General features: G+C 40.1%; 1 protein-coding gene across 1 annotated transcript in view; it reads right to left on the bottom strand.

Annotated features, from left to right (window-relative positions):
* Positions 1–24,351, bottom strand: part of Apoltp (Apolipoprotein lipid transfer particle) — a 38,125-nt gene extending 13,774 nt beyond the window's left edge. Inside the window, exons 1-10 of the mRNA XM_073966777.1 lie at positions 24,212–24,351; positions 20,044–20,216; positions 19,322–19,965; positions 19,083–19,242; positions 15,645–18,783; positions 13,036–15,574; positions 11,416–12,968; positions 8,685–8,834; positions 7,998–8,616; positions 7,341–7,928 (exon numbers count right to left, since the gene is read on the bottom strand). Of these exons, the coding sequence (XP_073822878.1) occupies positions 7,341–7,928; positions 7,998–8,616; positions 8,685–8,834; positions 11,416–12,968; positions 13,036–15,574; positions 15,645–18,783; positions 19,083–19,242; positions 19,322–19,965; positions 20,044–20,122 (9,471 nt within the window). The 5' untranslated portion in view covers positions 20,123–20,216; positions 24,212–24,351. The remainder of the gene's footprint in view (positions 1–7,340; positions 7,929–7,997; positions 8,617–8,684; positions 8,835–11,415; positions 12,969–13,035; positions 15,575–15,644; positions 18,784–19,082; positions 19,243–19,321; positions 19,966–20,043; positions 20,217–24,211) is intronic.
* Positions 24,352–25,683: the final 1,332 nt, after the last annotated feature.

Genomic DNA, 25,683 nt, shown 5'->3' with positions numbered 1-25,683 from the left:
AACTTAAGTTTTCTTTTCTCCCCAGAGTTGTCAACATCGGACGCAACTGTACTGAAGCAGGGGAATGGCAACATATTCCTGGCATCAGTATATCTGCCGTATGATTCACCGACACTACCACCTACGTCGGAGCTGCAGGAGCTGTGAAGCAAAACAAACAAGTAACGAAGTACTAGTAGGTAGCGACGCTAACTCACACCACGTCACGTGGGGAAGTACTAATACTAACAAAAGGGGCCAAGCCCTTTTAGATTACTTGAATACTAACGACCTAATAACACTTTACACAGGGAATACACCCACTTTTGTTAACAAGATTAGGGAAGAGGTATTAGATATAACTATATGTTCCGAAAATCTTATAAACGATGTGCAGAATTGGAGGGTCTCGAAAGAGCACTCCTTCTCAGATCATCGGTTTCCGAAATAAATCCAAAACCAACTGAATAAACTTTGGAAAACTAATAAAAGAAAGGCTAGGGCACGATAGCCATGAATGCTCAAGCACGGAAGATATAGACAGAAATGTCAACATTATAACGGAGGTCTTAGTAAAGTCATTCGATGAAAGTTGTCCCCTTCGAGAGAGGAAATCTGCCTACGAAAGACCCTGGATGACAGGAGAAATTCGTAACAAAGGCAAAGAGGTCCGAAGGCTTTACAACAGAGCTCGACGTAAAAAATTAGCTGTATTCTGGGATAACTATCACAAAAAACTTAAAGAATACAACAAAATTACTAGAACAGCAAAGCGCAATTCCTTGAAACTCTTTTGTGAACAGGTACACAGTGTAAATGATGTATCACAAACCTAGATTATGGTGAATGATATGGGAAAAAAGATGGAAACAATCGAGGACACGCTGAGGCTTTTGATGAATACGCATTTCCCGCCGAGCACCACGGCAAATGTAGGGATATCGGCAGATGGGGAAAATGCTACGGACGAAGCACCAAACATTGATGAAACAATGGTTAAAGATGCCATCAACAGTTTCAAACCTTTTAAAGTAGCGGGACCAGACCAGGTCTTTCCGGCCTTACTCCAAAAGGAGGTGGACTATATTTCGTCCAAATTAGCTGGTATATTCAACGCATGCTTAAAATTTGCGTATACCCCTAAAGCCTGGCAGGAGGCGAGGGTAGTGTTTATCCCCAAACCTGGAAAGGCTAGCTACGCAATTCCTAAGTCTTATCGCCCGATAAGTCTAACTTCTTTCTTACTCAAAACCATGGAACGTATAGTCGATACCATGATTAAGAGCAAGATCCCAAACGATATGCTTAAATATAAACAGCATGCATACATTAAAGGTAGATCAGTGGAAACCGCTTTACATGAGGTAGTACACAACATCGAAAACACCTTCGACAAGAAGATGTATACACTGGCAGTATGCATTGACATTGAGGGTGCTTTCAATAACGTCAGCACTGAAACCCTTATCCAATCCTTAGATAATTTTTATGTGGAGCGGGCCCTTAAGGAACTGGGTAAGCAATATGCTAAGGAATAGATGGATAAGTTGCGGGCTACACGACGTAACGAAAGGGGATAATGTTGGTCAGGGAACGCCACAAGGGGGGATTTTGTCACCTCTCCTGTGGGTTGCTACCATAAATAGCCTACTGAGGACTTTAACCAAAGAGGGATTTGAACCAGTCTGTTATGCAGACGACGTTATAATACTTCTGAGGGAAAAGAAACCTAATTTGTTATGCAGAAGGGCCGAATCGGCCCTAAAACTTGCATATAACTGGGCTAGTCCAAACGTAAACCCGAAAAAAAAAAACAGAAATATGCCTTTTCACTAGGAAAACAAAACTGGGTCACATCGAGGAACCTGTTTTCCTTAACAAGACTATTAAGATTTCCAATAAGGTCAAATTTCTGGGAGTAATCCTGGATAGGAAACTTAAATGGAAGGATAATGTCCAAGAACGAGCCAACAAAGCATACAGATGTTGGTCAACCATAGGCTCTAAATGGGGTCTCAATCCAAAGATGACACACTGGCTATACAAAAGCGTAGTTAGACCCATCCTAACATACGCGTCAGTAGTCTGGTGGACAGCGATGGATAAAAAATGTAATATAAAAATTTTACATATAGTCCAAAGAATGTGCTGCCTAGGAGTAAGTGGTGCTATGAGGACAACACCAACGAGGGCACTAAAACTATTCTATAAGTACACCCAATAGAAATTCAGATAAGGTATGAAGCTGCCGTCGCAGCCATAAGGCTGAAGGCGACAGACGAGTGGATCGAAAAGGACCACGTAACATACCATCAAAAAATTCTACATGTAACAACGGAGGAGTCAATGTATAACGTTAATTCGGACCGTATACCTGAAAAAATTGTAGTTGACTCGTGTGAAACATTAATACCTGACAGAGACTCGTGAATCGGCGGGACCCTAGCTGGAAAGCCTCCTGGAAACTGCTGTTATACAGACGGCTCCATGTTAGGGGGGAGGACGGGACTGGGACTTTTTATTGAAGAACCAGAGACCGAAATCTCTCTTCGGTCGCCGGATCACAATACGGTCCTTCAAGCGGAGATCAGGGCGATCACAGAGTGTCTGAACTGGTTTAATGCTACCCCGAGACTTACTACCGTTAACGTCCTTACGGACAGTAAAATGGCAATCAATGCAGTAACATCCAAGACAGTAAAATCGATAAACAATTATTCTCAGCAAGGAATAGTGCGTATTATATGGGTACCAGGCCATGCGGGGTTAAAGGTAATGAAAGAGCAAATTCTCTGGCAAAAAATGGCAGGGAATTAGCAACAATAAACTTAGACAGCGCAAAGCCTCTAAATGCGTCACGTCTAGAGTTAAAAAATTGGACAAAACAGGCCCATACATCCCTATGGAATAGAGAGGAGATAGGGAAAACCGCTAAGATTCTCTGGGGGACCCAAACGAGGATAAAACTAAAAACTTACTATTATTAGGTAAGGCAGACATTAGTAGGCTAACAGGTATCCTTACTGGTCACTTGGGCCTACAAGCTCATCTGCGTAAAATTAAATGCGCAGATAACAGCTTATGCAGGGCATGCGGAGAGGACGACGAAATGTTGGAACACTTTCGTTGCCAATGCCCAGCTTTCGCAAATATCACTTCCCGTCTTTAGGGACCGAGACTATACCGGGACTTAATCAGATAACGGTAAATGATGTTAAACAGTTAAGGGATTTTGTTAAGGGCACAGAATTCCTAAAATAATAAACAGACCAAATACGACCCTTTCTTCAATTAGTCTGGAGCGCACAACAGTCCTATTCTGGCTTAAGTGTATGTCCATTGGACATGTGGCGACTTGCGCCCCTCTTTTCAACATAACCTAACCTAACCATCCTCACACGAGTCATTTATTAAATGGCTTTAAGACTACTTTGATATTGTTTCCCTACTGTCCTTTTGTTTAAATAGCAACGGCACATGCTTTATAACCGCTCATTACTGATATACCTTCTTGTTATTTATCTAGGGGACCTAAAAAACTGTTATATGCGCTACCATGGCACAGTTACCCAGGTAGTGGCATCGTAAAATTTTGAAAAAACTTTCTTTATGTTGTTGGGAAAATTACAACAAAAATAATTTTTTTATAAAGGGATTTGACTTTTCATATTCGATACGGCGCAAAAAAAAAAACATTTTTTCATTTGATGCTAAATCCCTATATCTGATATTTTAGGGCGATCGCTTAACGTTAACCCGTGCCACCCGGGGGATCATTGTATCCATAGTAATTTGTATGGATCAAAGGTTTATTTTCACGTAAATTCTCTAAAAGCCGCATATATGGTCCAATCGATTACCAGCCCATTGTTGTGGCTAAAAAACGAATCCAACAAAAAATTGTGAAAATCGGATCAGATTTCGATATAGCTATACGCAAAATGCCTAAGATCGGTCTATCGGAGCTATATCAAAAATCGATCCGATTTTCAAAATTTCTTGCAGGATTAGCCTTTTAGCAAGAACAATGAAAAAATCATCGATTTGACCATAAGTGCATGTTTAATAGACTTTTCCAGAAAATGAACCTTTGGCCCCATTCAAAATACTATGGAAACAAAGATCGCCCGGTTGGCACGGGTTAACGTTAACCTATCGCCATAAATTTTCATATATAAGGTTTTTTATCAAAAGGAAAAATTTAGGGGGATAGGCGTTTGAAAACAAGCAAAAAACTTTGTCCCGCCCGCCCTTTTTTTGTCCCGCCCTAATGTACATACATATGCATATCTCTTAAGCATAGTACACACCGGCCAACAAAACTTACAGTCATCAAGGTCTATTTTGTTAATGTCAAAGTCTAGCTGAATAATTACTTTCCCAATCTCTAAATAATACTTTACGTATTGTATATCAAACATTATTACCTAAACAAAAATTTTTATTTGCCAGAAAATTGTAGAAAAAGTTCGTTGACTGTCAGTTTTGACTGATGGTGTGTACTCTCCTTTAGATACCTTTGTACCTATAAAGGTCCATTTCTTAATATTTTCCTTTTCTATTTGTAACGTGGGTAAGCATGCTTGTCTGGCAGCCTTAATGCCCGGCTACGTAGTAAAAAACACCTCAGCGTGATGTAGGACACATTTCCTGAGTATTTACGTCATGTAAACCTGCCACCGTGGTGCACGCCACCACGATTTCCAGGCCAGATAATATTACAATTTTCAGCTGTTCCAAAAAAAAAAAAAACTTATTATAATTTAGGAGAAATTTCCTGAGTATTTCATACCAAACAACACTACATTTTAAACGGTGGCAAAAATACACCTCAACGTAATGAAGACTACATGTCACCCATCATCAATGTAAAACTTCTTCCTATATAAACTAGTATCTTAGTGATAGTATTGAACTAATATGAGTCAGGGTGCACTCATTGGTATAAGTCCCTGTGTACATATATGGTCCTTATGAGAGATTATAATTTATAACTTGAAATAACCTACTCAGAATGAATGTATTTTTTAATACCCGTTTACTCATTTGTCTATTTCTTTCTATTAGTCTAAAAAATCAAAATCCCACAATTCATTGAGGCAAGTACTGGTCCGCTTATTATAAGTCCCAAAAGATCCCCGAGTATAAAAGTACTGCCATTGTATAACAACGTTATGACGAATGGTAAAATGTCCTGTCCACAATGATAATGATGGGAGGGAGTAACGAATGAAGGAGATGCAATGATGGTAATCCAATCAGTGATATATATAATTGTCCTGATTAATTTTTAATACAACTAAAGAAAATTCGAGTTCTTTTTGAAGTTATGAAGTGTGCCGAAAAGTAAATGAAGGACTCTTTCTCTTTTTTTAATTAAAACAAAACAAAAAAAAGAAAACGAATAAATAAAAATTACAAAATAAAAACTCAACACCCCCCGTTTTTTTTCTCAGTTCTCCAAGATGTAGTCACCCTAAAAAAGTAAAACAAGCAAAGTTTATTTTTTTAAATTAATGTTTATTTTATTTTTAATTATTTCTTTTTTTCAATAAAAATCTATTTTAAAATGTAGATCCGTATCAATATTAAGAGGTTATTCGTAGAGTTCAGCGTTGTATAATAATCCACTTTCAATTGTTTTGTTTTGTATTATTTGTCTGGATTGGATTCAGGCGATTTGTAGTTGAACCTGAATTATCTTTTTTTTTGTTAAGTCTATGCATTTAAGTACATTCAAGGCGTTGATAATAATTATTATGCTGTTGTTTAAACAATATTGACCTTTGTTTGTTGTTTGTTTTCCATTTCTTTTCTTGATTAGATTTTATTTTTTTGATAACCTTGAAATTTAGAGAGAACATCCCAGCTCAAGTTCAAGGTTTCCATATGTGCATTTCCAGTTTTTGTTATGTAACTGATGATAAGCATGGAGTATAAAAGTAAGCTTCAACGAGTCGCTTGTCAGTACTTATGCTGAGGGTGCCACTGAAGGTACACCTGCTAATATTGTAAGTTTAATGCAATGGAGAAGGTGCAGCTTGCTTTGGGAGAAATTATTAGTGGGATATCATTGTTGTTGGCGACGTAGAAAAGGATTTCAGTAGAAAGGATTCCGTTCCATTTATTTCCATCTTTAAGTTTCTCTTTGCCGAAAATTTGATATATTTGAAAATGCATTTTAGATTTGAAAATCAGCGAATTAATTGTTTTGTTTTGGGTTCCTTGAGAAAATGGAATTTTTAGTAAGAAAAAAATTCGTTTTCTCTCTGAGTTTGCCTTCCAGATTTCTTTAAAGGAATGTCGGAAGAAGAGGACAGACCAAATTGTGAATACAAAACAAAAACAAATCAAAATATTTGTTCTCTTTGTTACGCTCTTTCTTTGCAATCGGGTAGATTGTGTGTAAGTTGCCGAAAAACTTCGTAACCTCAACACAACTAACGATCACCCATGATTTAAAGCAGAGCTTAACATGGAGAGTGTATAACTGTACGTTCGCGTATGGTGAGAATAAATTTTAATCAGAGGTGAACGCGTAGAGAGCATTTGTATGAAGAATCGTAATTTAAATTAAAATCGCTCGCTCTCCTTGTTCATGTCTGATTTAAATTAAAGGGCTGTGCATGACTGATTTAAAGGCTTCAAAACTGCGTAATTTGGAATTTCTTAAAGTTTTACAAAAAATAAAAATCGATTTTTAAATAGAATTATATTTTTCTCTCCCCTCACTCTTGTTATTATGGACTCGAATATTTAAGAATGTTATTTTTTTACTTTTAAAATTATTATCGGCTCCTTTAATGCATTTTCAAAGATATCAAAATTTGGCATTCTCTATGGCGATGTTATTTCTTCCCCTCTTATGCTTTCTTCTCTCCGTTCGTTTGCTTGCTGGTTGAATGGTTCAAGGCTGAGCTAAAAAACTGCAATAAAATATGTAACCTAAACCTATTTCTCTTTTCCAGAGTGATTTCATTTTTGAGATTGAGAAATAATTTTGTCTTTTTTTTTTGGTTTTCGTTAGGGGGATGTTGGCTATGCTAATTGTTATAATTAAATTCTCTTAAAAATGTTTTTTTTTTAATTTTTTTTAAATATTTTTTCGTTTTATTATTAAAAAATAAATGTATATTAATTAATTTGTATAGAGTTATATTCAAATTTTTTTGTTTATACGTTTTCGAAAATTATTTTTCATTTTTAAACAATTTTGTCTTTTAATTATTAATTCGATCTCTTCATTTTGTTTTCGTTACGTTTTTGTTCGTTTTTTCTTGTTCATCTTTACAACACTTCAGACTTTAAAACTCGAACGTTCTATTATATTTAAAGTTGCGTATTCTAGCTAAGATACTTACAATATACTCAAATTCTTTTTCATCGAGATTGAGAAGAGCCAACAATTGTCCACTCTTTTCGGTGAAATATTGTTTCTTGTAGCTGGCGGTGGCTTCGGTTTTGTAGTGGTCTGGTTTGGCAGCCATGGAGCCATTGAACTGGAGATCAATGTCGGAGGCTTCGTGATTGGCATACAAGCTAAGAGTGTAGTTGGCATGACCCAATTCCTTTTGCAAGTCCTTGATCAAGACACCCATCTTAATGGCATGGGACTCATCATTGGCATAGTCGATGACGAGATTGGTATTCAAGAGTTCAACAACACCACGATAATATTTACCCTTGATGGTGATGTCCTTTTCGAGGTAGGGATGGCCAATGGTGAAGACAACTGTTTGGTGATCCAAATCAACACCTTCGGTCAGGGGTTGTTTCTTCCAATCGAACGAGGTGCTAACGGATTTCATGTCATCATCCAAATAGTTGTTCCATTTGAAGACGGTGTTGGAAACCAAGTGGTCATCGGTAACGGTGTAACTGCCCTCAGTTCCCAGGTTGCGTTTGGGATATGAGAGACCCAAAACATAGGCATGGGAAACCACACCATCCTGTAAAACGACAAAACAAAATAATTATTTTCCATTCCTTTCCCTCCACTTTTCTCTCCCCTCACTCACCGTTGTCTTGTTGGTCAATTCCACATTATAAGCCAACCAGGCATCTTCGGACAATTCCAAACGGCTGTTACCCTTAATCTTGTTGGGTTCACTGTCATCGTAACTGCTGGTCCATACCACGGTGCGATTGGGATGGCTGGCCACCAATTTAACATCATGGCCATTGGGTTTGGTAACATGGGTCAATTCTCCGGACAACTTGAAGTTGGCAGCATTCTTCAATTCATAGACCTCCAAACGCTTAACATCCACCAATTCCTCGGGCTTGGTCTTGTCTTGTTTGTTCACATATTTAATACCCAAAGGTTTCATTTCATTTTCCAAGGTAATGTCACGGGTCACAGTGGTTACGGCACCCTTGGTGTCCTTAACGGATTTATAAACACCATTCAATACCTGTTTGTCATTGTATTTGGCCTTGACGAAACCATTGTCGTTGCCATTCTTTTCACGCAAATTATATTCGATTTCGGCACGATGGCGGCTTAGCAAGGGCACCTCGATTTCAATGTTACCCTTGGCCTCAGATTGGCCAGCCTTTTCATTGAATGTTCCTTGTGACTTGAAGAAAGCCTTATCGCTGGGCCAGCTGGCTTGGACATGGCGGGTGGTCTTTGGTCTGGAAAATTGAAAATAATTTAGAAATTAATTTTCAAATCTCCCCTACATTTGTTTTGTAAAACTTACCCCTTGGTATTGAAATCAAATTCAGTCTTCAACCATGACATTGTGGGCAATGGAGTGGAGGCATTGATATAACCATGCATGTTGCTCAAATCCTTGAAAGCCATGTTCAAATCGGCCAATTGGTGGGAAGCAGGACAGGCCAGGGAGGCACTGGAAATAGAAAAGGAAATTAAATGAAGTGTTCGCAAGCAAAAAAATCAAAACTGAGAGCCTAAGTTTAGCCTTAGAGTGTCTTTTTGAGGATCAGATAGGCCTAAATACACAGAACTAACTCTTGGAAAATTAATCAGAAGATAAGTTCTGAGGTGTGATAACTCAAACTAAGGTCTACACCTCAAAAACGACATCCCAGCTTCTAAGGCATTTTTTCCTCAAACTACCTCAAACTAAACGATGGTCTCACACCTTAGCTATTGAATATTTTGCGGAACTTGAGCGAAAAAATATTTTTCCTAACCTGAGAGCCTAGTTTGGCCTTAGAGTGTTTTCTTGAGGATCAGATAGCCTTAAGTACACAGAACTGAAGTTTGAAAAAATTAATCAGAAACTAAATTCTGAGGTCTGTTACCTCAAACTGAGGTTTCAGACCTCTCAGCTTCTAAGGTATGTTTTCCATGGAAAAAATCAGAGGTCTTCAATCTCAAACTGAGGTCTGAGGCTTAGAAACTATGGTCTCACACTTTAGCTACCATGGTGAGAAAACGAAAAGGCATTGGCTAGAGAAATCGGAAACGGTTCTTTCAGATTTTGAATTCAAATTTAGAAGACATCAGTTTCGGAGGTATTAGACTTAAGTTTTTGAGATATCATACCATACATTCTGAGATATTGAAGTATCAGAATGCAGTTTAAGATGCTTAAGAGGTGTGATATATCAAACTGAGGTCATATACCCTTAACTGAATTCTGATACCTCAAAATGAGTTCTGATACCTCAAAAACGGAAACGGTTCTTTTAGAATTTGAATTCAAATTTAGAAGACCTCACTTTTGGAGGTATCAGACTTAAGTTTCGAGATATTAGACCTCTGTTTTTGAGGTATCAGAATTCAGTTTCAGATGTTTAAGACTTCTGTCTCGAACGAATTTTGTCTATATAAAATCAGAGGTCTGATATCTCAAAACATCTCAGCTACTTATGTATTTTTTCTATAGAAAATCTTTAGAGGTCCTATACCTGAGACTGGGGTCTGATCTATCTATAGTCTCACACTTTCGATAGCGTGGTACGACATAAACTTTGGGTAAGAAAATCGGAAGTTTTCAAGACCTTAGTTTCGGAGGTATCAGCCTTAAGTTTTGAGATATTAGACCTCTGTTTTTGAGGTATCAGAATTCAGTTCAGATCTTTAAGACTTCTGTTTCGAACGAATTTTGTCTATATAAAATCAGAGGTCTGATATCTCAAAATATCTCAGCTACTTATGTATTTTTTCTATAGAAAATCTTTAGAGTTCCTATACCTGAGACTGAGGTGGTACACCTTCGATAGCGTGGTATGACATAAACTTTGGGTAAAAAAAATCGGAAATTTACAAGACTTCAGTTTCGGAGGTATCAGCCTTAAGTTTTGAGGTATTAGACCTCTGTTTTTGAGGTATCAGAATTCAGTTCAGATGTTTAAGACTTCAGTTTTAAGGCATTTTGTCGGTAAAAAACAGAGGTCTGATATCTCAAAATATCTCAGCTACTTATGTATGTTTTCTATAGAAAATCTTTAGAGGTCAGATATCTGAGACTGAGATCTGATGCCAATAAACTATAGTCTCACTCCTTCGATACTGTGATACGGAAACTCTTGGCCGGTAACTTGTTCACTGAATCTCTCAGAAACTTAATTTAGATTTAGAAGAATACAGTTTCTGAGATAAAAGTCCTTAGTACCTCATATATCAGACCTCAGCTTCTCAAATATAAGTCCTTATTTGGATAGTTTTTGAGATATAACACTTCAGTGTCAGGGGTACCTGACACCAGTATTGAAGTATCAGAACTCAGTATAAAAATTCCGTATTTCTTTTTCTGAGATATTAGACCTCAGTCTCGGAGATATTTCACCTCAGATACGTAGGTTTAAGACTTCAGTTTCTAAGACATTTTGTCGATAAAAAAATCAAAGGTCTGATACCTCAAAATATCTCAGCAATTTAGGTATTTTTCTATAGAAAATAATTAGAGGTCAGATAACTGAGACTGAGGTCTAACGCCTATAAACTATAGTCTCACATCTTCGATACCGTGGTATGATACATACAATTTAGGTGGGTAATTTATACACTGAATCTTTCAGAAATTAAATCAGTATTAAAGTTCCGTTCTTTCTGAAATATCAGACCTCAGTCTCTGAGATAATTTACCTCAGATTCATCGAAAAAAATTGGACTGCAAAGGATTACACTACAATTCTATCTCAGTGTCTTAGATATCAAGTTTCAATTTGGTATCTCTCCCTGAGATCAGTATCTGAGATTCAGACCTCAGTCTCTACGATATCAGGTCTAAGTCTGTAAGATATCAGACCTCAGTCTCTGAGTTGTCTTTCCTCATATACGTAGGTATTTTTGACTATAGGAAACAAATATAATTCTGAGGTTTCACACCACATTTTTTGAAATATCAGACCTCAGATATCAGAATACAATTTTTGCGACTTACGACCCTTGAGATCTGAGGTCCTCATTTCTTAAAAAGTTCTAAACAAAATAACAAGAAACAATTTTCGAATACTTACACAACATTGTGGGATTTATCAGCAGCCAAGTCGTAGCTACCCTTAACCAAGAAGGTGTCCTCATCCTTGTATTTGGGTGTTACCAATTTAGTGTAGAATTCACGACGCACCTTGTTCTTGCGCAACATATGGAAATCACCTTCGACCACTGAGACATCTTTCTTCTCGCCCCATTCCAAATGGGCCAAGGCTTGCAAATCGGTGGCGTTCTTATAGGAAACACGGCCCAAGCAATTCTTTTGGGCATCCTTGGACTTGTATTTACCTTCAATGAAGAATTCCGGTTTAACACCCTTCTTGGCAATCAAGTTGCCACGATAGCGGAAGTTCAAGTTATGGGTATCTCCCACCGGTTTGGGTAATGTGGTAACCAAGGCCGCTTGGATATCATCTTGAGAACGGTAGTTCAGGGTGCCGTTAGTTTCCATCTTCCATTGAGAATCGACGTCCATTTTCACAGCAGTTGAAAGTTTTTGGAAGTTCTTGTTGGGATTCAAGTATTTGGCACTGGCATAGACATTGCGGGCCTTAGTGTTGGGACGTTGCAAATGTGATTCCAAAGCCAATTGCATGTTTTCAGCCAAAATCCAGGTCCAGGAGCAGCTACCGCGACCAACATTGTCACCAATGCGATATTCACCGGCAACCTTACCGCCATCCTTCTTCAGATTCAAATCGGAATGCAATTTGACATTTTCAATACCAAATTCCTTCCAGGGAGTTTCCAAGGAGACATCACCAACAGTGTGGCCCTTGCCGCGTGGACGGAATTGACCATTGAAGTTAATGCGTTTCAATTCAGGCACCGAGGATTCCACCAACATTGAGAAGTCGGCACCGGTTTCAGTACTGGACGAGTAACCACCAGAGATCTGGCACATTTTACCATCTTGGATGGCACTGAATTGGAAGTTGTAGCCCTTGCCATTGCCTTGGGGTTCGGAGATGCTGAATTCGATGACACCATCAGGGCCACCAGCAGCAGGTTGAACACGTAGACGAGTATCGGCAGGATAGCCATTGGCCATTTTGACAATACCATTGAGACCGTAAGTATGGGTGTTGCGGTACAATTTACCACTGACACTGTATTCGTTGGGATCCTTGGGCGATTGGGTCAGGGAACCATGCATGGAAATGTTGCGGAAGTCTTCAATGGGAGTCCAGACCTCAACATCGATGGCATCGCTCTTCTTGCTGGCACGGGTACCATAATCGACACGTTCACCATTGCGTCCCACCACAGTCAAGTCGAAGCTCAATTCGGGGTTGGGTTGGGTAAGGACCTTCAAAGAGGTTTCAGCCAATTTCAAGGGCAACATGGTGGTGGAAATGCGACCATTGGCATTGATCAAGTGGGTGGGATCCTTGTGCCAGGCAGTGCTAACCTTGATTTCGTTGACGACATCATTGTCGGTCACCGACAATTGGAAGTCTACGGTGTTGTCCTTGTCATTGAAGTCGTTCTTGAAGTAGGCACGGCAAGCATAGTAGGGCACAACATCGGTGTTCAGGATAAAGTCCACAGATGATTCGGTAAAGTTTTCTTCAATCTGAAAGATAAAACAAACAGAAAGAAATAAATAGAGAATCAAAATGAGCGAAAGGATGTGAACCCACCTCCAAACCAGCAGCCAAGGTTACAAAAGTGCTGGGGGTGCGTGATGTAATGTTACCGCGATAGACATTCTCCTCCATTTGCAATTTACCGGTGACACTCATTTCGGACAACATCATCAAGGGGGTCTTGATGACTATTTCAACATTGTGTTCATTGGGCTTAACGGAATCTACCAATTTCTTGTATTCCACGGTGAGGGAGGTGATCTTCAGTTCAGGGCTATCATCACGCAATACGAATTTCACATTTTCGGAGAAGGTGAATTGGCTCAAATCAACACTGTATTGAACAATGGATTTGAATTCACGCACCGATTCGAATGGTGTATTCAAAGTGAAGACATTGAGGGCATTAACGTAGTCGGGGTAGTACAGACGATCCTTGAAATCAATTCTACCCTCTGGCCATTGGACATGACCGACAACCAAATAGAAGTCCAATACCTCTTGGATATCTACACCACCGTGCAGGCTATCGAAGACAACGGGGTCGATTTCAAAGTTAACGGTGTACGACATAAACTCGTTGTAATCCACTTGGCTAGGATCATAATCTCTGGGATCTACACCCGTGGGACGGAAATCATCATCGTACAACACTTCCAATTGCACCTTGTTGCCACCCAATTGTTTCAACAATTTCGATTTAGGATGTCCGTTGATCTTGACACCACCCTTGTGTTGGGCGAAGCGGCCATGCAATTCCAAAACGAATTGGTCCTTGGCTACAAACTTGGCAACAAATCCGCTCTCTTCGAAACCGGCCAAGGGAGTGTATACGGTGTAGGAGTATTCAAAGTCGGTAATGTTTTCCATGCGCCAGACACCGGTGAAGCCGAGGGTGGCATTGTTGTAGGTACCACGTACATCGACGGTGGTGGGCTTAACCTTGGCCACAACAGCGGCCTGCTTGAAGTTTTCAATGGGTGTGGCAACACTCAATTTAACATCAAAGTCCATGAGGGAAACGAAATCGGCCAAAACTTCAAAACCTAAAGCACCATCAGGGGAGCGGACCTCAGCAACAACATGGCGTTGCTTTTCATTCAAACCGAAACGGGCTTCCAAATTGCGGTATTTCTCCAAGGGGGTGGTGATGTAAATGGTCAACTTGCTATCGGCCAATTTGCGAACATAACCATCGACGTTGAAGGTGAATTGGCGATTTTCAAAGTCTAAAGTGGCGGCACCCTTGATGTCATGCGTATCGGTCATGGTCAATTGGGCAGCCAAACCACCCTTGCGGTAACCTTCGAAGGGTGTTACAATCATAACGGTACCGGAAATGTTATCGCTGGCACCAGCCTTGGTCACCTCCCACACAGATTTCACGCTATATTCGTTGACGGCATAGTCGAGACCAGAGTAGACCAAAGACAATAGGGTATCGTATTTCTTCTTATCTTGATAGTGGCTGAATTTTACATTGACCTCAGGAATACCCTTGACGGTGCTGTTGACGCCCACCAAGAAATCACAGCTGATGACTGGACCTTGCATTTTGTGATCCGACTTGAAGGTCAATTCCAATTCTTGGTTATCGGCCCACAACAAGGTGGAGTTGGCCAACCACATGTTATCGCTGCTATAGAGACCGGCCTTTAAGCTGTTGCGACGCCAGCCTTGGAATGGTGTGTTGAGTTCAGCATGGACCCAGTTGTTAATGTCCTTGCCAGGCATCAAACCCACATTGTAGCTGAAGGTAATCAAGTCATTGGTGCTCCAGCTGAGGCGTGCACTACCCTGGTATTGGGGACCACCGGTGGAGGCTTCGAAACCGGCACTAATGGTACGATCGGGATAGGTGATCATGACATTGCCGTCATAACGATCATTGCCAGGGTTGTTGAATTCAACCAACAAGGCCAGTTTTTGGGCGGGGTCACGATTGGCATCCCATTTCAATTCAAAGTTCAGTTCCTTGCGTTTCTCCAAATCGACAACATTGGCCTTGATGTGAATGTCACGCAATTTGTCCAAATGAATTTCGACTTGCAACGACTTGGGTGTTTCGGACAGCTTGGCAATGGCCCAGTATTCCTTATCCTTAAGTTTCAAGCGCACCTCACCATTGCTGTTCTTGTTGGCGGCATTTTCATTGTATTGGATGGTCAAGGCATAGGGGTCTTTGTCATATTTCGATTGGACATCGAAGCTGAACACTTGTTGAGTACGGCGATAGACCACATTAATGGTGGTTGGCTTGAAGGAAGGGCTTTCCACAATGATCTTGGCATTGTGTACACTTTGGACACGGGAACTCTTATCCTTGTAGTTACCCTTGACGGAGACGGAATGGCCAGTGAACCAGGAACCGCTCAAATTGACTTGATAATTCTTGGCAGGGGCTTCGGTCAACTTGACACGGGCAGTGCAGGAATCGAATTCGGGTACGGTAATGTTGAAGTAGGCATCGACGGCAAAGAGATTGCGTCTGGGCAAGTGGATGGAGAACAGGCCTGTGGCTTCCTTTTCGGGGGCATAACGCAGGCCCAAGACAACATTGTGTTCGGTACCGTTCTTGGAGCGTTCTTCGTGTCTGCAATGAAGGAAGGTAAATTTAGCATTCATCTTAAAAAAGTAATCCCAATTTTCAGTTTAATACTCACTTGAATGAAACCTTGTAGTCCACCTTGGATTTGGGTACCTTAATTTCAAAACTGGCCCTGGTGTTGGAACCCTCAGCAGCTTGATCTTCATTGTAGTTGCGGGCAAAGATCAAACGCATTGTGCTGGCCTGCTTGGTATCGAGGAACTTGGGTCCGGTGTTAAAGGTCAGCTTACCCTCAGTGTGTCCCTGCAAGCTCAACCAGGTGGCATCACCAATAAAGTTCAATTTCGGATAGGCGGAGGAAGTCAATTTGGCATTGCCTTGATATTCAGTCTTGGACTTGTCGCCGGTATTTTGCAACTTAGCTTCAAAGTTAATGGTCTCAACCTTATTCGACTGGAAGCGATAGTTAACGGAGAGATTGGTGGAGGTGGTCACCTCGTTTTGTACGAATTCTCCCTTGACAACAGCCTGTAATTTCTTGGTCTCAAACGACAACTCAAAACCATTTTGAGAAATGCCATTCTTTTCGTTGACGCGAATGCTGCCAATCAAACCGGTGACATTGACGCCATTGATGGCCAACAACATCTTGGGTTTGTACATTAGGGTGGTGCGATCTTGCCAGCGTACCAATTCAACGTTCAGGTCGAAGTTTCTCTTGCCATTGGTATCCATGTAAACATCCAAACGGCGATCGTTGGGATGGTTGAGGTAATTGCAACCGGCCAACACCTCCGAGCGGCCACTGACCATAGACATGGTGGCCTTGAAGTTGTCAGGTTGATTTATAACCTTGGTTAGCATTTCACGTTTCACCGAGGAGCCAGGTGTGTGGAACTTGAGAGACCACACCGAATTGCCCTTACCCTTTGGTTCGAATTTGTAGTCGAAAACATATTTGTGGGCTGAAGGATCAGATTTCTTCAACTTGACATTGAAGTCCATGGGGCCACTGAGCAAAAGTCCAGGATAGACCTTGTCTTCACCGCCAGCAGTAACATCGGGTACACTAAAGTCAGAGCACAATTGCAAACCAAGGGCCTTTTCCAAAACGGGCCAAGTGCAGGTATTGTTGGAGCGACGATGTTCAATACCCTTTTGTGGCACCTCCTTATCCTTGTAAAGGACCAACAACTCAGAGCGGGCACTGAAGATTTCATTGGTCTCCTGGGGCAAATCGAAGGTGAAGGAAACATCATTCTTTCCACGGATCTTCAAGCTGGCCTCCATTTCAGAGTTGGAGTAGACGTTGCTCTTAACCTTGATACCGGTACCGCAGTAGAAGAAATCAGATTGCATGGAGGTAATGACATCAACGGACACGGAGGGCTTGAATTTACCATTGACATCATAGTTCAATTCTTCCTCGCCTCCCTGCTTTTCGAAATTGCCGAACATGCGCATGTCAACGGAGGAGGCACCATAGGCGTGGATGGCCAAAGGCAAACCAACAGCCAAAGGAGCATTGTAAGAGGTATCAAGGAATACACGGCTCTTGCTGAAGGTAACTTCTTGACCACTCAACAATTTGGAGATTTGGTCGATGGGATCAAAGTCCTTGAAGCGGTCAAACAATTCCATAGCTTCTTCCATGGAGTAGTAACGGATGTCATTGCCAAAGATTCTCAAGCCGATTTGGGCGCTCTGCTTGCCATGGTTGTTTTCATTTTGATAGCCGATATCCTTGACCTGTTTGCGGACCTGTTGCTTGCGATTGCGGGCTGGTGGAGCTGAACGACGAGGTCTGTACAATTCTTGCTCGAAATCGTAGTTGTCTTCTTCAACTTCTTCAGCCAAATCTTCTTCGGCAGCATTAACATCACGCTTGAAACGGAAGTTATCCAAATTGAGGTAGTTGTTGAGGGCACCAGCAGCATCAGGGTTCTCAGGGTTAACCATGTTGGTGAGGAAAGCCAATTTTTCGCCAAAGAATTCAGCGTTGAATGGACCTTGGGCACCAAACAAACCGGAAATGGCTTGTTCAAAACCTTCAGCACGGGCAGAGATTTCAAAGAAGTTCACAGATTGGCCAAACAATTCAGTGGTAAAGTTCCAGTTGGCCATGCGTGGCAAATAGGAATCGGTACCGAAGATCACGTTCAAATCGGTGGTGGCACCAACATTGACCTCATCAAAGAACACCGAGAAATCGTAGTTGCGGGAGAACTTGCGAATGTCCATTTTGAATTTGTCAGGCAAATCATCAGCTTGCAAGAGACCTTGGACTTCAATGCGGGTGGGTGAGGAGGATTTGGCCAGATTCTTCAAATGAGAGTAGACAAAAGATCCAACCTGATTGACTTGTTCACGTTGCAAAATTTGCTTGATGCGACCCACAGATTGGTAGTCGGGGCAACGCATGGCTTGCAAGTAGGCCAAAGTTCTGACTTCGGAATTCAATGTGTTCTTGCCATAGGTTTCCAAGAAGAAATTGCGATATTTCATGCAGTCAACACGTCTGAAAGCCAAAACAGATTCCAAACGCAATTCCAAGTTTTGAGATTCATTGTTGATCACATCCTGCAATTGGGCGGCAAAGGTATCGGACAAGACACCAATGTTACCCAAACCCTTCAAGATGACAACCATACGTTCACGGTTGCGTCTCTCACCCTTGAACATGTTGAACAAGCTCAAGAACTCGGTTTCCAAGAGATTGACAATGCGCTTCACCTTGTTATTGGAGCCACAGTTCTCATGGTGTTTGCAGTAGTTGTGGACCACAGCGGAGGCACCCAAAGTGTATTCGGCATTAGCCTTCTTGCGGGAGAATTCCAAGATGGTAAAGAAGGTGTCCAAGGTGGTTTCATCGGGTCTTTGAATGAACGACATGGAGGTCATCCAGCTGCGGGCAATTTTCTCATCGAATTTGTCATCAACGATTTGATCACGCATAACCTGGTAGGAGGCAGTGCTGCCAATGTAGGGTAAAGATTCCAAGACATGATTGCGGCCATTTTCACAAATGCTACCGGCACGTTGCAACAATTGGCTGAGAGCCTTGTAGTCCAAGTGTTTGGTGGTCTGCAAGAACTTGGTGAAGACATCGATGAATTCACGTTGGATTTTGGGGGAACCGGCAGCGCACATTTGCTTCAAGAGATCGCGGGAGGCCTTGATTTCACCATGGGTGGGTTTAACCGAGGGAGTGTGATCGAACAGCAATGGGGAGCGTTTCTTGATGTCCTTGGCATCTGAAAAAGGGACAGAAAATGTTTGTTACAGGACGGAGAATTATGCAATTCAAGTAAAGTTGACAATTGTTGCAATAATTTTGATAAACATTTTCGTAAATTTAATGAATTTGTTTACCAAAATACTTTATTAACAAATGTTTTTATTGAAATGAAAATGTTTGAAATAAAGTTGATAAACAATTTCATAAATGTTGTGAATTTGTTCATCAAAATACTTTTTTCAACAAATGTTTTTTTGAAAAATTATTTTTAAATTTTTTGGTCATTTTCAAAAATAATTTTCAGAAGATACTTACTTTGATCCAAGAATTCTCCGGGGCTGTAGTTTTGCTCTCCCTTGTATACCAAACTGTAGTGGACAGTGGTAACGGCACCAGACTGCTGCTTAGAGAATGGAATCAATTGATGACGTTCAAAGCAGTTGACTTCGCGGTAAATGTGGTTGTCAATGGTCAACTAGAAAAAGAAAAACAAAAAAATAATTGGCTTGGGAGTTCTTTCCTCAATAAAAAATTCTCTCTCTCTCTCAACTTACATTACAATAACTTTGAGAATCCAAGACAGGGAAAACACTGTTATCACCACCACTAAAGGCATAGGGCACGGTTTGCAAAAAGGAGTGTGTCGAGAAACGGCTGTGACAGCTACGAATATCCTTTTCCTTGCGTATGGTAACAAAAGCATTATCCGTGGAGGCCAAGGTATATTGTACACCACAGGTACCGGAGACATCAGTTTCGGTGGTATTGAAATCAACATCAAAACGCAACATTGTATTTTGCAATGCGGACAGGATACCCTTCTTGAAGTTCAAAACCCAGGCGGATTCACTTTGATCGGGGCACACCTCATTGATGAGACCATCGTGGAAATCGAAACGCAACACATTCTTGGTAAGATCTTGTTGCAAAGCCGAGCTCTTGGCATGTTCCCCAGCACCATTTTTGTCATCAGACAAATGGGCAGAGGTGATGCGCAAGAAACCCTCACATGGCTTGGGGAACAAGAGCTCTACATCAGCCTTGACGGACAAATCGGAGGTATCATCACCAGTACCGGCAAATTCGGTACTGACTTGGGCATTGTATTCGTATTTGTAGATATTGTCGCTGTAGCCAAATTTATTGTTTTGTGCATCACATTGTGGGCGACCACAGACTTTGGGATTCTTGAGGGGATCTATGGGGAGAGAAGTGGGAAACAAGAGTTAAGAAGAGCTTAGAAATTTAAATTGTTGGTTTTTAGTTGTGAACTTACTTTGTCTTGCAGCCGAGGCTGTTGAGATTACTAGAACTAACAATAAGAAGCTGGCGCTTCGTAGCGCTTTGAGCTTCATGTTGCTAAATTTTAAACGAATTGACTCCTTAACTTTCTTCTTTGGTAATACAATTTTAAAACTGTAATTCCATTAGGTGAGGGGGTAAGAGTAGCTGAAAAAAGAAAAAAAATCGAAGATTAGTTTGTTGGAAAATACAGAGAGTTGTAGGGGTTTCAAAGAGAGGAAATGACTTCATTGTTTTTTATGAATATAAGATCACATAGGCCTAAGGTGCCATGCACTCCATTGTAGATGAAAGCAGGTGTCATCTACTCTTCGCAGATGGCCCCAACCGTCAACTTCTCTATTGTAGATGACCTCAGGTGCCATCTACTCTATTGTAGATGACCTCAGGTGTCATCTACTGTATAGTAGATGACCCCAAGGACCATCTGGTATATAGTAGATGACCCCAAGAGTCAACTACTGCATAGTAGATGACCCCAAGGATCATCTGGTATATAGTAGATGACCCCAAGCGTCATCTGCTGTATAGCAGATGACCCCAAGCATCATCTACTGTATAGTAGATGACCCCAAGCGTCATATACTGTGTAGAAGATGACCCCAAGCGACTCCTATTGTATATTATATGACTCCAAGCGTCATCTACAGTTTAGTAAATGACCCCAAGCATCATCTACTGTTTAGTAGATGACCCCAAGCGTCATCCACTGTATAGTAGATGACCTCAAGCGTCATATACTGTATAGTAGATGACCCCAAGCGTCATCTACCATATAGCGGATGACCCCAAGTGTCATCTACTGTATAGTAGATGACCCCAAGCGTCATCTACGGTATAGTAGATGACCTCAAGCGTCATCTGCTGTATAGTAGATGACCTTAAGCGTCATCCAATGTATAGTAGATGACCCCAAGCGTCATCTACAGTATAGTAGATGACCTTAAGCGTCATCTACTGTATAGTAGATGATCCCAAGCGTCATCTACTGTAAAGTAGATGACCCCAAGCGTCATCTACTGTAAAGTAGATGACCCCAAGCGTTATCTACTGTATAGTAGATGACCCCAACCTTCATCTACTGTATAGTAGATGAACTCAAGAGTCATCTACTGTATAGTCGATGACCTCAAGCGTCATCTACCCTATAGTGGATGACCTCAAGCGTCATTTATGACCCCAAGCTTCATCTAGCGTATAGTAGATGACCCCAAGCTTCATCTACTGTATAGTAGATGAACGCGAGAGTCATCTACTGTATAGTAGATGACCCCAAGCGTTATCTGCTGTATAGTAGATGACCCCAAGCGTCATCTACTGTAAAGTAGAAAGTAGATATTAGATGACCCCAAACGTCATATACGGTTTAGTAGGTGACCTCAAGCGTCATATACTGCATAGTAGATGGCCTCAAGCGTCATCTACTGTATAGTAGATGACCCCAAGCGTCATCTACTGTATATTAGATGACCCCAAGTGTCATATACAGTTTAGTAGGTGACTTCAAGCGTCATCTACTGCATAGTAGATGGCCTCAAGCGTCATCTACTGTATAGTAGGTGACTTCAAGCGTCATCTACTGCATAGTAGATGGCCTCAAGCGTCATCTACTGTATAGTAAATGACCCCAAGCGTCATCTACTGTATATTAGATGACCCCAAGTGTCATATACAGTTTAGTAGGTGACTTCAAGCGTCATCTACTGCATAGTAGATGGCCTCAAGCGTCATCTACTGTATAGTAGATGACCCTAAGCGTCATCTACTGTATATTAGATGACCCCAAGTGTCATATACAGTTTAGTAGGTGACTTCAAGCGTCATCTACTGTATTGTAGATGAACCAAAGGGTATTCTACTGTATTGTAGATGACCCCAAGGTCATCTACTCAACGGTGAATGACCCAAAGCGTCATGTACTGTATAGTAAATTGCCCCAAGAGTCATCAACTGTATAGTATATGACCCCATGAGTCATTTACTGTACAGTAGATGATACCCAGCGCCATCTACTGTGTAGTAGATGACTTCAAGCGTCATCTACTGTATAGTAGACGATTCCAAGACTCATCTTCTACATAATAGAGGCCTTAGTTTTAGTCTACTCTAAATTAGATTTCCTCAGGATTCATCTATTGTATCTTAGGTGCCGTCAAAGTCACCTAAGATCAAAGGTGTCAGGTGTCACAAGAGGTGACACCAAACGTCATCTAATCCATTGTAAATGACCACAAGCTTCATCGACTATAGAGTAGATGGGGCACACTTGTCCTCTACTCGATAGTAGATGACTTCAGGATTAATATATTGTATCTCAGATGACGTTAGGAGCCCTCTGGTCTACAGTAGATGACTACGGACGGCATTTATTCTCCCATAGGTGGCCTTTGACATCATCTAGCCATGTTTAGAAATTAGAAAGTATAAGAGTTGTTAAGAAGGATGCGACCTATCATAGAAATTTCTTGTTGTTGACAAGGATCTTCATAAGTCCTATTATTAAAAAAAACTATTTCGTTTTGGTTGGAACTCACTTCTGAATGACTGTGGAAGTCCTTACACTAACCGAAGAGGTACTCTGATGTGGGGGATATTGGAAAAAATTAAACCAGGTGTACGCTGATATCTTGAAGGTTTTCTATTTTGAAATAATTTTTCAAGGCCGTGGGAGGCCTTGGAATTTTGAAATAAATTGTATTATATTGTTCCTTCCTTTATCCTTTTCCAAAAAATATCTCTTCTTAAAAAATGTTTATCATTCAAACTTTTTCTAAAATGTGTCCCACTGTGCCACAAATATTTCAATATTGATGTTGTAAACGCCGCAAATCAGATTCCGATCGAATTTGGAATGCCCACGGTCATTGGTATTTTAAAATTATTTTGTTTATTTGTTCCTTCCTTTATCCTTTTATATAAAAGGATTTGAAGCCGCTCTTTATCCTTTCAAAGTAAAAAAAAAAATTCAAAAATAATTATGCTTCAAACTTTTTTTCTAAAATGTCTCCCACTGTGCCATAAATATTTCCATTTAGTGGTTGATGTTGCAAATGCCAAAATCAGATTCCGATTCTTTTTTTCATTCAGTAATGCATTTGTGTGTTTTAATAAAAAAACAAAAGGAAAAAATATATTTTTAATTCATGCTCTAAAACAATTCAAATACAAATATCCTGTCATAAGCACACGCATACAAATGCCGACCACACACACATATGGCGTGAACACACTTAAGCTCTGCTGTATGAGTGTGAATTTTATCCTGTGGATAATACTTTAATTTTTTTGTTTTGCTTCAATTTTCCGGCGAGGATTTTAATTGAAATTTTTTGGGATATTTTCATTTGTGTTTGGTGGTCTGAAATGTGTGCAAAAGAGAGGTGGATGGTCTGTGGAAGATTTTTTCGGCTTTTTACAACGGGGGCATATTGTTTTTTGTAATTGCCTTTGACTAACATTTGTGTGTGGGCAAACGATTTCATTTTGCACATTCACTGAATCACTTTTTAATGCCTTTTGATCTTTTTTTACAACATCACAGCAACAGCAGCAGCAACTACAACAACATTCACTGACTCAGTCACTTGCTCACTCGCTCAGTCACTCATCGAATACTCTACTTAGTGGGTTTAATGTTTTCAGTTTCAGTTAAGTTCTATGGGTGTTTGTTTTATTTAACACAGAGATTTGGTACAAGGACATTTGTCCTTTACATCCTTTAAAAAAAGTGTTCCACAAGCATACATTCCCACACACACACAGCCACTCGATTCATGCACACTGTCAATGATGTTTTGTGATTTGTAGTTGTTGTTCGTTTCTTTTGATAGGAAATTGGTAAAAGAGGATTTCAGTTAAACACAAATGTTCGTTCGCAAACTTTAACAGCTGAGTGTTGAAGTCCTTCTCTTTATGGCGACACACATTCACACGCTTGACTAAATGATTCCACTTGAAATTTCTTTCGTTTTTTATTAAATTCTTGTTCTATTTCTCTTTCGTTTTGGAAGGGCATATTAAAAATTTCCATTTGATTTGAATTTGATTTATTTTTTTATTAAATTTCCATTTGAGTTCACATTTCAAAGGACTAAAGTTCATATCCTGTTTCTTATGTTTCTAAACACACACGCAATACATACTCGCCGACTAAGATTAGTCCTTTCACTTTTTCTTTATTATTTTTTTTATTCAAGCTACTGCTCCAAATCCAAAATGAAATTGTCCTTCCACAAAATACGGACCTTTCACGGACCTTGGCGTTTAGCAACTGAACCTCCAGACTTTCTTTTTGAGCTATTTAATACCCAAAGACTTTCCAATGAAATTCAACTGATAATTCAAAGTGAAATTAACAACAACAATGACACGTACAATCGAAACTTAGAGATTATGTCCTCTGTCTGTGATTGTCTTCAAATAGAATAATCTCTCATCACACATTTGTGTAATGCATTTGTGTGTTTTAATAAAAAAACAAAAGGAAAAAATATATTTTTAATTCATGCTCTAAAACAATTCAAATACAAATATCCTGTCATAAGCACACGCATACAAATGCCGACCACACACACATATGGCGTGAACACACTTAAGCTCTGCTGTATGAGTGTGAATTTTATCCTGTGGATAATACTTTAATTTTTTTGTTTTGCTTCAATTTTCCGGCGAGGATTTTAATTGAAATTTTTTGGGATATTTTCATTTGTGTTTGGTGGTCTGAAATGTGTGCAAAAGAGAGGTGGATGGTCTGTGGAAGATTTTTTCGGCTTTTTACAACGGGGGCATATTGTTTTTTGTAATTGCCTTTGACTAACATTTGTGTGTGGGCAAACGATTTCATTTTGCACATTCACTGAATCACTTTTTAATGCCTTTTGATCTTTTTTTACAACATCACAGCAACAGCAGCAGCAACTACAACAACATTCACTGACTCAGTCACTTGCTCACTCGCTCAGTCACTCATCGAATACTCTACTTAGTGGGTTTAATGTTTTCAGTTTCAGTTAAGTTCTATGGGTGTTTGTTTTATTTAACACAGAGATTTGGTACAAGGACATTTGTCCTTTACATCCTTTAAAAAAAGTGTTCCACAAGCATACATTCCCACACACACACAGCCACTCGATTCATGCACACTGTCAATGATGTTTTGTGATTTGTAGTTGTTGTTCGTTTCTTTTGATAGGAAATTGGTAAAAGAGGATTTCAGTTAAACACAAATGTTCGTTCGCAAACTTTAACAGCTGAGTGTTGAAGTCCTTCTCTTTATGGCGACACACATTCACACGCTTGACTAAATGATTCCACTTGAAATTTCTTTCGTTTTTTATTAAATTCTTGTTCTATTTCTCTTTCGTTTTGGAAGGGCATATTAAAAATTTCCATTTGATTTGAATTTGATTTATTTTTTTATTAAATTTCCATTTGAGTTCACATTTCAAAGGACTAAAGTTCATATCCTGTTTCTTATGTTTCTAAACACACACGCAATACATACTCGCCGACTAAGATTAGTCCTTTCACTTTTTCTTTATTATTTTTTTTATTCAAGCTACTGCTCCAAATCCAAAATGAAATTGTCCTTCCACAAAATACGGACCTTTCACGG

The sequence above is a fragment of the Musca autumnalis genome, unplaced genomic scaffold (assembly GCF_047663935.1).
Source record: "Musca autumnalis isolate F117 unplaced genomic scaffold, ASM4766393v1 scaffold_2, whole genome shotgun sequence".
NCBI lineage: Eukaryota > Metazoa > Arthropoda > Insecta > Diptera > Muscidae > Musca > Musca autumnalis.
The sequence above is the reverse complement of the archived record's forward strand: the minus strand, read 5'-3'. Positions and strand labels throughout refer to the sequence as shown.